At 34.8% G+C, this 16,955-nt stretch overlaps 1 protein-coding gene across 3 annotated transcripts; it reads right to left on the bottom strand.

The window, feature by feature from the left end:
* Positions 1 to 1,976: 1,976 nt before the first annotated feature.
* On the bottom strand, positions 1,977 to 15,504 carry rae1 (ribonucleic acid export 1). Of its 3 annotated transcripts, XM_042758098.1 has the most exons (13): positions 15,351 to 15,504; positions 14,920 to 15,025; positions 14,739 to 14,843; positions 14,372 to 14,464; positions 12,775 to 12,861; positions 12,565 to 12,651; positions 12,266 to 12,337; positions 11,928 to 12,035; positions 9,761 to 9,867; positions 6,087 to 6,162; positions 5,749 to 5,943; positions 4,725 to 4,810; positions 1,977 to 2,345 (listed from the first exon to the last, which is right to left on the bottom strand). In XM_042758098.1, coding segments are annotated over exons 2-13 (1,107 nt in total). In that variant the 5' UTR covers positions 15,010 to 15,025; positions 15,351 to 15,504; the 3' UTR covers positions 1,977 to 2,344. The 3 variants fall into 3 exon arrangements, with proteins under 3 accessions (XP_042614032.1, XP_042614030.1, XP_042614031.1); XM_042758096.1 differs by lacking the exon at positions 1,977 to 2,345 and having other exon boundaries at positions 4,721 to 4,810; XM_042758097.1 differs by lacking the exons at positions 1,977 to 2,345; positions 15,351 to 15,504 and adding an exon at positions 15,105 to 15,312 and having other exon boundaries at positions 4,721 to 4,810.
* Positions 15,505 to 16,955: the final 1,451 nt, after the last annotated feature.

Below are 16,955 nucleotides of genomic sequence, written 5' to 3'. Positions count from 1 at the left end.
CCAGATAGCATGGACCGTAGACTGTAAAAAAAAAATGCAAATGATGACATGCAGATGTCATTCATGAAACTTTGCAACGTGTGTGGCCGAAAAACAGAAGTTCTGTAATTTGAATGGATTATAGCAAGCTCACAAAGAGCGCTCCCTTTATAATCACTAAAAAGCTGTCACTCTTTGTTCGCGATCTCGGTTGTGACCAATAAATCTCTCTGCACTGCGCGATCAATATATTATTGACATTGTGTGTTGTAATCAGAGGATTCGACTGTATAACTCAGCACAGAACAAAAACTGGTTTAGACTTTAGATGTGAGACAAAACCAGCATGTACTGTCATGAGGATGATGAAAATGTTTTCACTTGAGTAAAGCTTTTAAGTCCCTTTAAGTGTTTTTCTTTATTGAATAGCCTATGTAAAAAAATTCATGTGGTAACATCTAATTTACTTAATTTTATTCAAGCCAAAAATATTAACCTTATTAATCTATAACTACATTAGGTTACTGTGATAAAATGAAATTTAGATCAAGTAGAAATAGCTCCCTAAGATAATATTTGCAGGTAGCACTTCTTAATAGTGTACCATAGATTCTACAATGTTTTTCTTCTTCTTTTCTAATCATGCTCATTTTGGTCATTTTGCAGCCACCCTCTTTTGATCACGCCCCTGATGATCAGATTGGTGTAAAGATTCATTTTGCGTACAACCCAAAGACCAATTCAATCAGCAACGCATAAATAGCAAAATTACTTTTAGGCAATTTATGTACTTCAAAGCATATCCCAAGTACTGTATACTGGTTGCCCATTGCACAAGGTTCCCCATCTGTGGTGACAACCTTGTTCCAGGACACTGATACTATTTGCTTAAGGCGCTAGAATAGACAAAGTGGCAGAGGCCTGGCTAAAACAAGGTTGCTTTGATATGTGTGTCATGTGAGGGGCAAGCCATCATAATGTTTGAATCAACCTCCAGCCTCAGAAAGGACACTTTTTAAACTTTCTGACTAATTTACTAGCCCTAAAACCTGCCAAATGCACAAGTGGCAAGTGAGCCCTTGTGAGTGCCTTCCAGGTTAAAAGGGTCTCAAATAATTAATTTTAAGATAAAATAAATATCTTTATAGATAATCTATTTTAAAAAGCATGTGCAAAGTTCTTAGAAATATACTCTTTGTATTCATGTTGGTGTCAAATGGTTTTGAAAAGTTTTACAGTATTTAAAAAAAAAAATAATAATACAAAGTGACTTATAAATGAGAACAATATAAGTGTGTAAAATATATATATGTGGTATAACAGTCAAGTGATAATTAAAAACATTTTCCTTACACCTAAACTTTCTAGAGTTTTCTTTTTTTTTTTTTTGCCAAAAACATTTTACAACCTGAATTTTGCCATGTCATAAAAATGTTTCACTACTTCACGCTTACATATTATTAGCTGAGGTATGGAATGCATATTTGGCTTGCTGTCCGGGGAAGGGCTCCGAGCTCGGGAAGGGCCTGAACCAAAGTACCCCCCCTCCCTAGTTGTAAAGTGAACTCGAAGTGAGGAGATGGGGTGGAGGAGGGATGCTGATAAACTGTCAATGGACAGAGGTAAGTCAGCGGTATTTATACTGTGGTATTGATTACTTGATTGTGGTCCACCGGTGCTTATTAGACTAAGTATCTGACGCGCTCCTCCCAAACCTTGTTAATGAAACCTCATTAAATTATCTAATATTTTAGGAGACTTAGACTTTTTTTTTGTCTCTGCATCTTTTTCGCACGTTTGTTGCACTTGACATGACTGACAAAAGTTTTAGAACTGCTTCAATACAAAATATGCAAAACTTTTCAAGGTTTTTCATAAATTTCTCTTTTTCAATGCTTCATCAATGATAGTAGTTTTTAAGAGCAATGTGCGTACATATTATATATATATATATATAAAAACACACACACGACAATAACACAAGCGCAATGTCAAAATGCAGAGAAAGCTTGAGACAGATTTATTATTGGTTACACAATCTGATTATACACCAAGCAGAAAGAAATGTAAAGGTGAAGATGCATTTCCTTTGTAAGGCAGTATCAAGACATAAAAGAGCTGCAAGTAACGATGAACTTTATGAAGAAAGAAAAAAGGTACACCAGAAATACTGAAGCATGGCTTCCTTACTTGTATCAAAAGCCACTGCTCACATTGCTTATGAGCAGTTGGCCACCTTCTGATTTGTCCATAAAAATTAACCAATTGCCATGCCATTGGTCCAGGTGTTAGCCAAATTGAGGTCTCTCTCCCATATTTACACACAAACGCAGGTCTTCCGAGATCTGATGCGAAGCTTGACAAATCTAAAGACAAGGAGGGGCAGGCGTCAGTCAATAAAGAATTCTGTTTTTCAAAACAGATTTATTTTTGGTTTTGTTTTCCCATGAACGAAAGTGCACACATGGTCAAGAGAAGCATAATTCTTAACATTTATTACATGTGTATTCTCTGACAGGCCAATTCCAATGGTTCCAAGTTTTACAGGTCATTCTCTTGTATTAAGAGATTTATCTAAAAAATAGATCAGTGACCAAAATGATCATAGAGCTTCATCTGCATATAATATTCATGCACACAATCATCAAACACCTGATACGAATCAATTTATCAGTGTCATTTTCTTAAATAAGCCCTTTCATCTTGTATTAGTAAAAATTTCAATATTTTTGATGGAAACAAAACAGCTGATTCCTAAAGAAAAAAAAAATCAAATTAAGACATCCAAAGAACTATATATTATAGGTAAAAATTGATAGCCTGAATGCACTGTAAGTCGCTTTGGATAAAAGCGTCTGCTAAATGCATAAATTTAATTTAATATTATAAAACTAAAGCTTATATTCTGTATAACTGCACTGCACAGTGTTGCGCAGAGCTGCATATGCTGCTGCAGCCAACAGCAGATGTTTCTAAAGACCAGTGATCTGACTCCCAAATATGTGCAAAAGTGTCCATCATTTTACTGTCTGCTTTGCCAAGCTATCTAACATTAATCAAGCTAAAAATTTTCTTTGTAAATTAGAACAATTTAAGCAGAATTTTCATCCAAGAAAACCAAAATCATTAAAAGCATGCTTCACTGTAGAATACCAGTAGAAAAGTAATTTATCTTTTAGAAATCTTTCCATTTCATAGCTTATGTCATAATTATCATCTTTGCAAAATGTGAAGCAACAAATTATAAATGGAGTACTGAATCATTCTCTTCATTTCATTACTTGACTAATGGAGTCACCTATTAGCTTCCAGTTAGAGAGTCAATAAACAGCTCAGAGTGTGTGCAGTCAGTGCACAAGTGGCAAGTTATTTTTTTAAACCGATTTTCCCGATATTTGTAAGGGAAATGTTGTATGTAGTTTCAAAGCCTATTTTGAGCACACACAACGATACATCAAGCCCCAGAAATTTCAAGAATTGAAGAAGTGTACAGGTGCATCTCAGTAAATTAGAATGTCGTGGAAAAGTTCATTTATTTCAGTAATTCAACTCAAATTTTGAAACTCGTATTAAATAAATTCAATGCACACAGACTGAAGTAGTTTAAGTCTTTGGTTCTTTTAATTGTGTTGTTTTTGGCTCACATTTAACAAAAACCCACCAATTCACTATCTCAACAAATTAGAATATGGTGACATGCCGATCAGCTAATCAACTCAAAACACCTGCAAAGGTTTCCTGAGCCTTCAAAATGGTCTCTCAGTTTGGTTCACTAGGCTACACAATCATGGGTAAGACTGCTGATCTGACATTTGTCCAGAAGAAAATCATTGACACCCTTCACAAGGAGGGTAAGCCACAAACATTTATTGCCAAGAGAATCTATGGTGGTACTGTCAAGAGGAAAATGAGAAACGAGACCAAAAAATGCAGATGAGCTGAAAGCCACTGTCAAAGAAACCTGGGCTTCCATACCACCTCAGCAGTGCCACAAACTGATCACCTCCATACCACGCCGAATTTAGGCAGTAATTAAAGCAAAAGGAGCCCCTACCAAGTGTTGAGCACATGTACAGTAAATGAACATACTATCCAGAAGGCCAACAATTCACAAAAAATGTTTTTTTTTTTTTTTTTATTGGTAATTTGTTGAGATAGTGAATTGGTGGGTTTTTGTTAAATGTGAGCCAAAATCACCACAATTAAAAGAACCAAAGACTTAAACTACTTCAGTCTGTGTGCACTGAATTTATTTAATACACGAGTTTCACAATTTGAGTTGAATTACTGAAATGAACTTTTGCACGACATTCTAATTTGAGATGCACCTGTACATTACTAAAGCACTGCAAAACAAAATATTAATTCCTCGCAAAGTGTTACTTTTTGAAGGCTGACTTTTCATAATATGGCTTTGATTTATATAACTGCTTTCCAATAATAATAATTTAAAAAAAAATTAATAGTTCACCATTATAGTCAATCAATGGTCAATCCACGCCAACGCTGAAAAATCAGAATGAAGTAGAACCTCATTTCTTTATACCATTTTAGAAAATATATGTTTCTTCAGAATTCATCCCTGTGAGCTAAGAGCAACTTATTAATGCATAATGAGATACCAAAGAAGGACTCCGAAAGCATCACAGCTGCACAGAAAGGAAAGTTAGCGCAAGTCAGGCATCACACCTGCCCCTGCCTGGGGAAAGACACCTTCTCCATGGTAATGGATATCCTGCTCTCACCATTTCTTGTTCCGAGGCTTCAGTTCCTCAGCCGCATTCCTCAAGAAGATGTAATTCTTTTTCTGGGGATTGTAATATTCATGACCCTGTGAAAAAAATTAGAACTTCAGTCAGTTCTAAGTAACCAACATTATACCAAATCATAAAGGGAAGACACCCCAATTTTAAATGGCAGTAACAATTTCATTGAACTAATCACTTTCAGAACTTTTTTCCCTCCCAGCTGAACGATAAAAACATTGACAACCATTGACAGTGTGCCAAGTTTAACTTCAGCCAACATGGTTCAAGACTCCTGGATTCGGTTTCATTTCGCTGCACTCTGTCTGGCTATTTTTGAACACAAGAATGCATCTTATGCAAGCTCTCCCTCTGAAAGCATCTGATTGGTGTCAGCTGGAGCTAAATCCAATCTAATAAACAGGGCTTCTGTCATAACAATTGGTTAACTAGTCAATCAGGCAACTCATGGACTAGTCTGTTTTGAACGTAGGTATTCACATTCCTGAAAGGAAATCCTTCGCAGACATTTTTATTCAAGTAATATTTTTCTGGTCATATTAGCATTTAGCTTTTCCCTCAAGGATTAATGTCTGCTTTCTAGCTGATACATTTACTAATGCAGAATTTGATATTGCAATACTTGTACCATTGTTAAACGTTCACCTCTATTTGACAGTGAGATAATCTAGGTTAGAGAATCTAAGCTGTTTAAAGGGCTAAATAAATTATTTATGCATGTTCAAAAGCATGAATATTACGTAAATGTTTAATTTCTCTTCATATTTAAAATACAGTGAAAATAAGTGAAGCTTAATCTATGAAACATCCTAACTGACCATAATACTTACTATACCACAATAACTTTTAGTATGTCAACACACAAACTTAAAATCTAATCTAAAGACAACTATCGGAACTTAGAAATGATCAGCAAGTGAATTTATTTTCTTGGACAGTCAAAAACTACAATTTGTGAAGTTAACAATGACATTCAAATGTTACATATGTATTGAAATTGTACCTTAGACCAGTCATAGCTGGAAGCATAGGCAAATATGTTCCCATTGTTATTGAAACAACAAGCTGTTATTGGTTGATCTAATTGTTCAGAGGTCTTCAGCTTAGTGCGGGCATCTTTATCCCAGAAACTGAAGCGCCCATCAGATCCTACTGTCGCCAGAGTGCCATGGACAGGGTGAAAGGAGATAGCATTCACCTACAACAGAGAAACAAACAGCAAGTCCACAGTTTCTGTTTATTATACTATTTACTGAATATTGACTTTCATAACCTCAGACTAGACTAAATGCCCAAGCAATCCACTGCATTTCAAAAATACACAAAACCTAGAACACTTACAGCATAAATATCTTGGGGTGTGGCAGTATTTGTTCCATTGGACCTGTGGCACTTAAAGGTGAAATTGTCCTTGGCTCTGGGTTAAAAGATGAATATTAATAAGATGGAAAGATAGTGAACATATTCAATATTACACTCAAAAAGAAATGCTGCTTGTTCAAGTTAATTGAAACATTTCTTTCACAACTTAATTTCATAATGCACTTAAATTTGTAACATTTAACTTATAAATTTTTTGTAGGGACTACATTAGGCTTGCTGTGATGGTCGGTGATACTGGTGTTAAGCCGCAATACTGGTTACGTCACTTGCCCGCCACCATCTTTTTAAAAAAAAATTTTTTATAGTAGTAAAAATAATTTAGTTCAGTTAGAGAACAGACACTACAATTAAAGGGTTAGTTCACCCAAAACTGAAATTACTCACGCTCAAGTCATCCTAGGTGTATATGACTTTCTTCTTTCAGACGAATCCAGTCGTAGTTATATAAAAAATAGTCTTTGATCTTTCAAGCTGTTTAATGGCACTCAGCGGTTGTTGCAGTGCATCAGTCCAAAAGAAGTTAAATAAAAAGCACCCATCCATAAAAGAAATTAAAAAAGGGTGAACAAAGGCTTCCTGTAGCGAATCGATGCTTTTTTATTTAATAATCACTTTAATGTATCTTGAGCCAACAGCTGTACATGGAAGCAGCTCCGGGCTGATGACGTATGGGGTTGGTGTTGTGCATGCGCCGGTGAGTCTTGTGAAAACCAAAGTTTGTTAACAGAAGCAAAGGAAGCAAAGTTTCCTTACTTTAGCAAAGGAAAACCAGTCTCCTCTTGGCTTATATCGAAATCCTCCAACATTCTTCTTTACAAATCCTCGTTTTGTACTTCTAATTAGTGACCGTTGTTTTGTTTTGATCTCTCCCCTGTGCTTCCGCGTTCGTCACTTCTGAGCGGCACATGCACAAAGCCAAGTTCATACATCATCTGCCCGGAACTGCTTCCATTTACATAAGTAAGCGCAAACTACATTAAATTGATTATTACGTTTTAAATATGGTTATTTTTCTTACAAAGATGCATAAATTTACTACAGGAGGACTTTGTTCAACCCCCCTCATTTTTAACTAGTGACACGGAACATGTCCATAGTGTCATTGTGTCACCTGCCAATGACATCCTAACCCCTCGATTTCATTTTAATGCGTTTTAATAGACCGGTGACAACTGCACAGAGTAGCATTATAACAGAACTTTCCAACATATCTAGTATGATAAAACAGGGCTGCTGTCATCCTCACTCCGCTTCATTCAACTACGTTAATAAATCATTAGCTCATCCGTGAACATGATTTTTGCCCGAGTCCCGTCGGCTGTGGGGATGAAGACCACAACTCCCATGATTCCACACTCAGTCACGGTGGCATCAAACTACGCTTTTTCGTTTGTTTGGTTTGAATACACACCCTCTAGCAGCGAAAAATTACATATTGTGCTTTTAAACAGCTTGAAAGATCAAAGACCATTTTTATTATAACTCCGAATGGATTCGTCTGAAAGAAGAAAGTCATATACACCTAAGATGACTTGAGGGTGAGTGATTTATGGGCTAATTTTCATTTTTGGGTGAACTAACCCTTTAAAAACTGAATGCGGCAGCTCAATGCAGCGTGCTGAACGACAGTCGCATCACAGATCAGCAGCAGGAGTCAGATTTTATTTATCAAGTGAGGAGAGTGAGTCGAGCTGACTGGCAAGAAGAATGAGGTGAGAAAGACAAGATGATGGCGGAAGATTTAGTTTCGAAACGAAATTCAAAAGCACCTGTTTGGCAATATTTTGAAAAGCCCGTTGAGTTTGCCATTTACCTTTCGTACTTATTTATTTTATTTTTTTACATATGTTTCTTATTTATTTGATTCCACAGTGTTCGCTGCTTTTTACTTTATTTAAAGTTTGTGTAATTTATTTATTTTACATCAAGGTGTATGCTGATCCTCCAAACTTTCTTATTCGTTTTGCTAATAAACGTTCAAGTTTCTTATTTATTTGGTTCCACAGTGTTTGCTGATTTTAGTTTATATATATATATATATTCAGTTTGTTAACAAAAGTTATGCTTAATATAAGCATTTATATTAAGAGTTTGTCGTTGTACCATTTTGCTGTTGTCCATTCTATAGATATGTATAGCTAGAAGCCCAATTAGTGGCTGTTTCTATGGGTCGCTATACACAAGCAAAATATGTAATCTGCAAAATGTTTATTATTTTACCAAAATACGAGACACCATACAAAATGCATGTTACTTTTTATTTAGTACTGACCTGATTCAAATATTTTACATAAAAGACGTTTACATATAGTCCACAAGAGAAAATAAGTTGAATTTATAAAAATGACCGCATTCAAAAGTTTTCATATGCTTGATTCTTAATGCTGTGTTGTTACCTGGATGATCCACAGGTGTTTTTTTTTTATTTATTTTTTTGATAGTTGTTCATATGCTCACTGATGCTCCAGAAGGAAAAACGATGCATAAAATGCATAATATGCCTAAATATATAAATATATATATATATATATATATATATTTTTTTTTTTTTCCTTTGTCCATTTAGTACTGCCATTTAGGAGCCACAGTAGATACTTAGATGTTTTACAGAAAACAAAATAAGTTTACCCTGATCTTCAAATTCAAAAAGTTTTCACCCCCAGGCTCTTACTGCATTATGTTTCCTTCTGAAGCATCAGTGAGCATATGAACAACTATCACAAAAATAAAAATAAACCCTGTGGATCATCCAGGTAACAACACAGTGTTAGCAAAAATCAGTAAGAATCAAGCATATGTAAACTTTTTAATGGGCTCATTTTTTATAAATTTAACTATTTAACTATATATATATATATATAGTTATAATTTAACTATATGTAAACATCTTATGTGAAATATCTTATTCAGGTCAGTACTAAATAAAAACAACATGCATTTTGTATGATCCCTCATATTTCAGTAAAATAATTAACATTTTGCAGATTCTGCAAGGTGTATGTAAACTTTTGACCTCAACTGTATAGACTGTTCCAAGACGTGTGGCGGACGTGCTGACATGTCTGGAGCGGTCAAATGTGGAATCTACCTATACATATCTATGTACATTCAAGCAATTGACGCTGAATTGCCACTAATTAGTAAAATGCCCACAGCAAAGGAAAGCGAGGAAAAGAGGGAAAACCCCAACGAACCCCACCCCCAGTGATACCGGTATTATCGGTGTTGTCACATGTCAATTAAACCACAACCCTTGAATACATTCATTATTTCTGTCGAAATAACTGGGTAGTAGATCTGTAGTTCCCATCATACTTTATATGGAAATGCATCAGGAGAGTAAATGTTGAATTGTACTTATGTTTTTCAGAGACTTTCTCTTTACTGAATGTGATTGTTTTTAACATGTTATTCGTAGTTGTTATCTAACACAACTTTAGTTGGTTCAACTTAACATTTTTAGTTTGCACTTGTTTTAGTCTCACTGTACAGACCTAAACTAATTGGCGTGGAAAAGTTTTCCTTAATTTAAGTTAATTAAACTTTTTTAGTGTACTGTGTTAGCTGTTAAATTTTTTTAAACCTGCCATGAATTATTTGTGGATTGGAATGGAGATCAGATACAGACTCACGGGTTAGGTGGGTTTATGTAATGAATGGCAACTCGTCCCTCGATACTGCCCAGTGCAAAACCAGTAGGTTTACTCTGCTTGTCCTTAAAGATAGCCACACAGCGGTGCTGTTAAACAAAACACACAAGTTAAAATAAACCTCAGTGGTTAACAACAATATCTGCAGAGAAGAAAAATTTGAATAATGGTGAAAATGGGCTACGAATCAACACAAAAAAACAGGGTTGAGAACTTACACAGGGCAACTACTAAGACGTTTTTGTTGCCAAATAATCAATTCATAATGATAAAAATTTAATTAATAGTAATTTAAGTAGTGTATAACAGACCAAACCATCGCGGACTGGCTCTCATTTCATACAAACGCAGCTGCTGCCATTTTGCAACGACTGTTTTGTACACTGTAATGGATAATAAGTAGGGCTGGGTGATATATCGAATATTAGCGATAATATCGGAATATGTAAAATTTGAAAATATTGTGAATATCGAATATTTCAAATTCAAGCATATATTTCCCAAAAGAACGCGCCGAACTTCCAAAAAAGGAACATGTAACAGCGGACTGCTCTACACACCTCTACTACGAGAGCTTTCATGAGAGCGGTAGTCAGATAACCAGTTTAAATTGCAGAATCAGAGTTTCGCTGTTACAAGTATGCATTTTCTGCCTGGTGTTTCCTTATTTTAAGCAATCTGGCAACCATGCACACGTGCTCACTCCTCATTGCGGATGCGCTGCCGACGATGATCTGAAAACACTAACAAGGTGGAGTTTAGCGATCTAATGAAAGCGTCGTTCAGCCAGTCTGTGTTCTGTCATGAGATCTCAACTGTATTGTGATCGCTGAATAAATGCACTTACTCGACCGCTGATGATTAAATAGAGAAACATAGGCTATGGCCATTTGGATTTACTCTTAGGGAATTTCACTGTTATTTAAATATATATATATATATATATATATATATATATATATATATATATATATATATACATATATACACACGCACACACACACACACACAGTAAGTGATCACTTGGTCTAGATTTTTTTTAACTGGTTAAATTAGCTTTTCAATCTAAATTGTTTTTGTTGTTTTTTTTAATGGGGCAAAATAAAATCTTTTTTTTTTATTATTTAAATACAAACGCAAACATATCGAGATATCGAATATCGTAAAAATTGACAATATCGAGATATAATTTATATATATATATATATATATATATATATATATATATATATATATATATATATATATATCGTCCAGCCCTAATAATAACTAACAAACTGGTAAGATTTTAAAACAGTTTTGTCTTAAATATATTTTATCGCCATAATTAACACTTTACATTGAGGTTTCATTTGTTAACTACATTTAATTAATGAAGTAACATTAACTAACAATGAGCAATACATTTGTTACAGTATTTATTAATCTTTGCTAATGTTAGTTTATAAAATCATAGCTGTTCATTGTTAGTCCATGTTAGTCCAGGTCCATTAAATATCAATGATAGACAAAACTTTTGATTTTAATAATGTAAAAGTAAATGTTGGAATCGAGATTAACTACAATTAATAAATGCTTCAGAAGTATTTTCCATTATTACATTCTTAAATAATGTTAACAAATTACCTTATAATAAAGTGTTACTAGATAAACATTGTGACACACAAATAAATAAAGGTAACATTATTATTCTAATTTGTTTGTTACAATAATAAAACACTGTAATACCATATTTTATGTAAAATGCTAATTCAATGCCAATATTCATCATCCTCCTCAGACAATTTATTGTTTGATTAAAAGATTAAATCACTTCCAGAATGAAAATGCTTTCATCATTTACTCACCCTCCACGTTTACAAAAGAAGATATTTTTTAAAATGTTGGTATCCGAAACAGTTGATGAGCACCATTGACTTCCATCGTATTTTTTTTCCTACTATGGAAGTCAATGTTGCTCATCAACTGTTTGGATACCAACAGTATGTGTTCAACAGAAGAAAGAAACTCATACAGGTTTGAAACAAGTGGAGGGTGAGTAAATGATGACAGATTTTTCATTCTGGAAGTGAACTACTCCAAGTCTTTAAATTGCCATGCAATTACTTCAAAAAAAAAAATAGTATTTGGAAAATAAACCAACACTGACCTGATGCTTCAGAGGTGACTCTATTCGTCGAAACTCTGAAGGCTGATTTTCCAACTGGTAAACAATGAGACCACGTTCTGCAGTGGCTACAACAGCCATAGGATATACCTATAAAAGAACAACAAGACATCCATAAAAAGCTTTCAGAATATAATTTCAGCAAAGGTTTTATGTACCATGTACTACACTACGACAATGTTAGGGCTCAGATGCTCACTTTGCTAATGTACATACACACACAATCAACACCAGCAATCAATCACAGTGTATGAGTAAGACGTACAAGAGCTGTCCAAACTAATGCTACAACAAATTCAATTCAAATCACACTCCTTTACCACATCTGCACAGTAACACCTCTCTGGCATCTGCAGAGACATCATGGGATTTGGGGAACGTGTATCCCAAAACTGTCAAAAATAAGAAGCAGAGAAACAGCTGTTAATCTATTCTAGACCAAGGCTGCAATATTTGGTCAAATAAATATTTTGTAATTATTTTAGCAAACACTGCACGCTGAACTGTGACATAATAAATGTTTAACACCAATAAACATTAATAAGTGCTATCCCATATCACGATTTTGACTTTAGTTCAACTGTGCGACCCTAAAGGTTGTGAAGATGGGTTCCAGCACCTTCAGTGTTTTGTCCCAGCTGCCAGTCATAACACAGCTGTAGTTTGGTGCTTTAATCCAGTGAATTGTCCTGATTGGGCCTTCATGCTGGTCAACAGAAAAGATTGTAGGACCTGTTAACCATACTGTAAACCAACACTACTGAAATACATATACTAAAAGTATGAGCTCAGCATAAGAATATATTAGGAACACAAATTAACAGCTTACTTGTGCTATCTGAATGGTCTGATTGCTGTTCAGATCCCACATCTTGGCAGTTTTGTCACAGGAGGCTGTAAAGACTTTACTGCCATCCTGTTAATAAAATAAGCAAAAATCAGGTAAGACGACGCCTTATGTCAGGAAGTAATAGCCATTCAAAAAGAATATAGAACATAGGGATATTCGTTTCTACTACTGTTTGTGTACAACAACAATTCTGACCAGATATATATATATTTGATTTATAAAATCACAACCCTTTTACAATTACACTCATGTATCTCAGATTTTCAGCAACAGTGTTGAGCAGGGGTCCTCAAACAGCATCAGCTTGGTTCCAACCGGACCGTGAGACATAATGACAATGATAGCACCATTTTACTGTTTAAAGTGAGCAGAACAGCAAAACAAATGAACAGTATACACCAAACTCTCAGTGTTATTTATTGTAATGACCTTTTGGTGCTATATCCACTATTATCTGTATCTAGAGCCAAACACACTTCGAGCCCTCCAAGCGCTACAAGAGCTACAGATGATGCAGTTATTTTAACAACAGAAGCAGAAACCCAGTGTAGCAGAATAGATTAATACTTTGCTAAAACACTACAGAAAAGAGAATGCAGCTAAAACAATTACTTTTGTCTGTCACACTCTGACCTTTCAAATAAACCAGGTTTGTGACTTTTGTTTCCATCTACATTTAGCATTATTTAGCAGCATGTTATAAAAGAGCTTTTCATAATAATGTTAAAATTATTTGTAGATGGCAAGAAAGACAACTAAAACTTTGAAATTACTTGTTAACTCACGATGAAGGTGTTTTAATTATTATGTGTATAGTAATCAAAACATTTGATTTTAGTAGATACTTATTAAGCAAAATATAAAAATGGTCCAGACTTCAAGAGGGAAAACACTGAAACCCCATCCAGTAGATTTTCTCAGTCATATGGCCTTCTGCCTTAGGTATCTAAATGTAGAAATAATAATAACCTGATAAAACATCTGACGTTAACTTTTTGTATTCATATCCAGTTGAGCTCAACTAAAGATTTTTTTGTTTTTTTTTTTGGTAGAAGAATTCTCAGACACCACTGTTTTTGCTCTTGGGGCCCAATAGCCTCATCTTTGATCAGCATTTTGACTGTTTAGGATTTTCTGTTCTTTTACAAAATACTATTGCTGCCCAACTGGAAATGTATAACAATTCCAAAAAAAGTATTGTCCAGACCACCACTGGGAAGGAAATATAGAAACCGGACCTCTTGGATCTTTAGTGCTAAATTCTTCATGTCAGCTCTGACAAACCAACAGCAATAAACAGGCATAACAGCCTAGCATCAGAGGCGGTATTGATGCTTTTACTCTGTGCAAATGTTATGCCAAACCCTAGCAACCAGTATTAGAAGCTTTTTTTTCAATCTGGGTTTTGTGGTTGTGCACAAGACCAATTTAAGGATTACTAAATTTTGTCCAGTGACACAAATACAGATAGACAGATACATATATTTTCATTAAAATAGACTTTATGTTGAAGAATGGTGGTTGGCTGAAGTCTTTAAATAGGCCACTAATATTTATAATGTGTGAATGATCTTACATCACTCCAGCACACATCCAGCACTGGGCCTGTGTGCATCTGCTGGGCTTTAGGGACAGTCTGCCCATTATCTTGAACCTCCCAGCACCGCACCTGAGTATATGCAATACATGCCAATATATCAGTTACAAACTGACAGAAAGGTTCTTTTAACACATCTGTAAAAGATATTTCATCAACTATAAATGAGATGCAATAACATATTTCTAAGTTACAGAAAAGGTTGTCCAAATATAGAAACAGTGACAGAAAGAAATGCATATATATATATATATATATATATATATATATATATATATATATATATATATATATATATATATAGGGATAATTTAGGATAAGAGAAATGGCGATGTCAACAGCTTACGTCATTGGCCCACGAGCCTCCGATGAGAAAGTTTCCAGGCATTGTAGGAGGACTGAATGCCAAGCAGCTTATGCTGTCATCGGGTGGCGATGTTACTTCAACGTCCTGTTATCAACGACGCCTCAAATGAATTAACATGAACAAAAACTTATTTGTAGGTATATTATATTTCTGTATATACCTTCATTGGATTATGACTGTCTGTGGTGGTGTTGCCAAATACACCTGTTCCCCCGGACCCAAAGCCCGTGTTCGTCCCGAATAAACTCATTTGAGTCTGATAAGAGCTGATCAAACAAGAATGAATCAGATCATAACAACGTCACATTCAAAATATCATCAACACGTGACAACTACAATACCTACACGGATTCAAATGGATTTCATTTTAATATTAACACACCGCTACTACACTTAAAGTGTCCAAAGTCACTCTGTTAGTCAGATTACGAAGTGAAATATTAAATTCTACTTCACGTTGACATGCATACAACCACAAAACGTGAAATCGTGTTTTAGTGGCCTTCAGCAAATACAATTAAATTATAGGCCCGGGTAACCTCTACATTAAATACAATGATCTATCAAAATATCTTAATCAACTAAACTCACTAACTGCCGTGGAAATATTTGATTATTCCTATAAAACTGGTTCCCGCTTCTGGAACGACTCACGCACACTGCTATAGGCACTTCCGTCGCTTAGTTACTGAGGATGCGCTTTGATGACGTCACGTCATCGAATTTCCTAACGCGAATTTTTCTTCTCTTCTCTTCTCTTCTCTTCTCTTCTCTTCTCTTCTCTTCTCTTCTCTTCTTAAAATTACAATATTTATGTCGAGAACAAAGACCATAAAAAAAACATAGGTTTATTGATATTGAGATATTCGCGGGGGGGTCGTATGTTTACAATGAAAGTCCAAAAAAGATAACATTTAAAATAAATAAATAATGGGCTGGGCCTAACAAACATGAGACGCCTACCTGATGTGCAGCTCATGTCTATATTGCGTTGGTTTGTCCAGGACCATATCATTATTACCGTAAGGGGACTGGGCTGCGCTTTTACACTCAAAAAAAAAAAAAAAAAAAAAAATCTGGCCCAGTGCCCAGATCCTGGATCCTGATGACTGAAACCATTGTCATTTGAGCTCAGTCAGTGTTTTCAGTCGGTGTTCAAAGACTTAAGAAGTCTCGTGTGCGGTGTCTAAAGAATTAAAGACCAGCTGTTGCCAGTCGTCCTCACTATTTGTTTATAAAAATTTTTAATATAATTTTTGTGACTGACGCCGGCGATTAACTGCACCTGTTTCCTAATTTGTAGGCCTATAATTTTAAATAACAAATTAAAAAATTGAAAAAGAAAATCACAAACATGACATTTCTGAATAAAATAATTTTATACACTTTAGTTACGCTATGTCTAATTTGGTATTTCTAATAAACATAGGCCTGTTACATTCTTCTTATTAGCTTATTAGGCATATTATTATTATTAAGTTAAATTTATTATTAAATTAATATTAGAATACAATTAATTTGCCCCGCAATAATTTCATAGCGCATCAGCTGACGCGCTGCGAGGATAATAATGATTAGGCTAACTTACTGAAAATGTTTTTAAAAGGTCTTTTTAAAACAGGTTTATTATACAATGAATTATAAGCCTATAATTAAAATTATTAACATTGCAATCATAAATGAAAAGGCTTTATTTCACGCACCGACTTTTTAAAAAAGAAAGAAAGAAAAAAAACCTGTTTAACACAAAATATCCTAGCCTACATTTATTCTCTCTTCATTTATTTATTTATTTTATTATTTTTTTTCCACTAGCCTATATTCGGACCACAAGAGAAATATTAAGGGAGTAAATTAAAAAATGTAGCAATAGGCCTATAGATTACCATTCAGCAAATGAAGAAGATTCATCTTTCGTCCTCTCTGAGAGAATATGCGCTGTTAATGCAGCCTCAAATACCGAAAGCGCCATCAGTGCCCATCAGTGCCCTGCAGTGCTCACATGTGCTGCACAGTTACATCAATTCTATAAATCTCAAAAGTGTACACGTAGTAGACCATGACGTTGCCACACAAATATCTCCCACAGAACTCCATTTAGTGCATTGAGACTGTGGCTCATTGTGGGAGTGGGCTCTTATTCCTGTAGGAACCAAAATCCCCTTTCAGCATATACAAGAAATAACATCGACTACC

This window comes from Cyprinus carpio, chromosome A6 (genome assembly GCF_018340385.1).
Source record: "Cyprinus carpio isolate SPL01 chromosome A6, ASM1834038v1, whole genome shotgun sequence".
Lineage (NCBI taxonomy): Eukaryota > Metazoa > Chordata > Actinopteri > Cypriniformes > Cyprinidae > Cyprinus > Cyprinus carpio.
The sequence above is the reverse complement of the archived record's forward strand: the minus strand, read 5'-3'. Positions and strand labels throughout refer to the sequence as shown.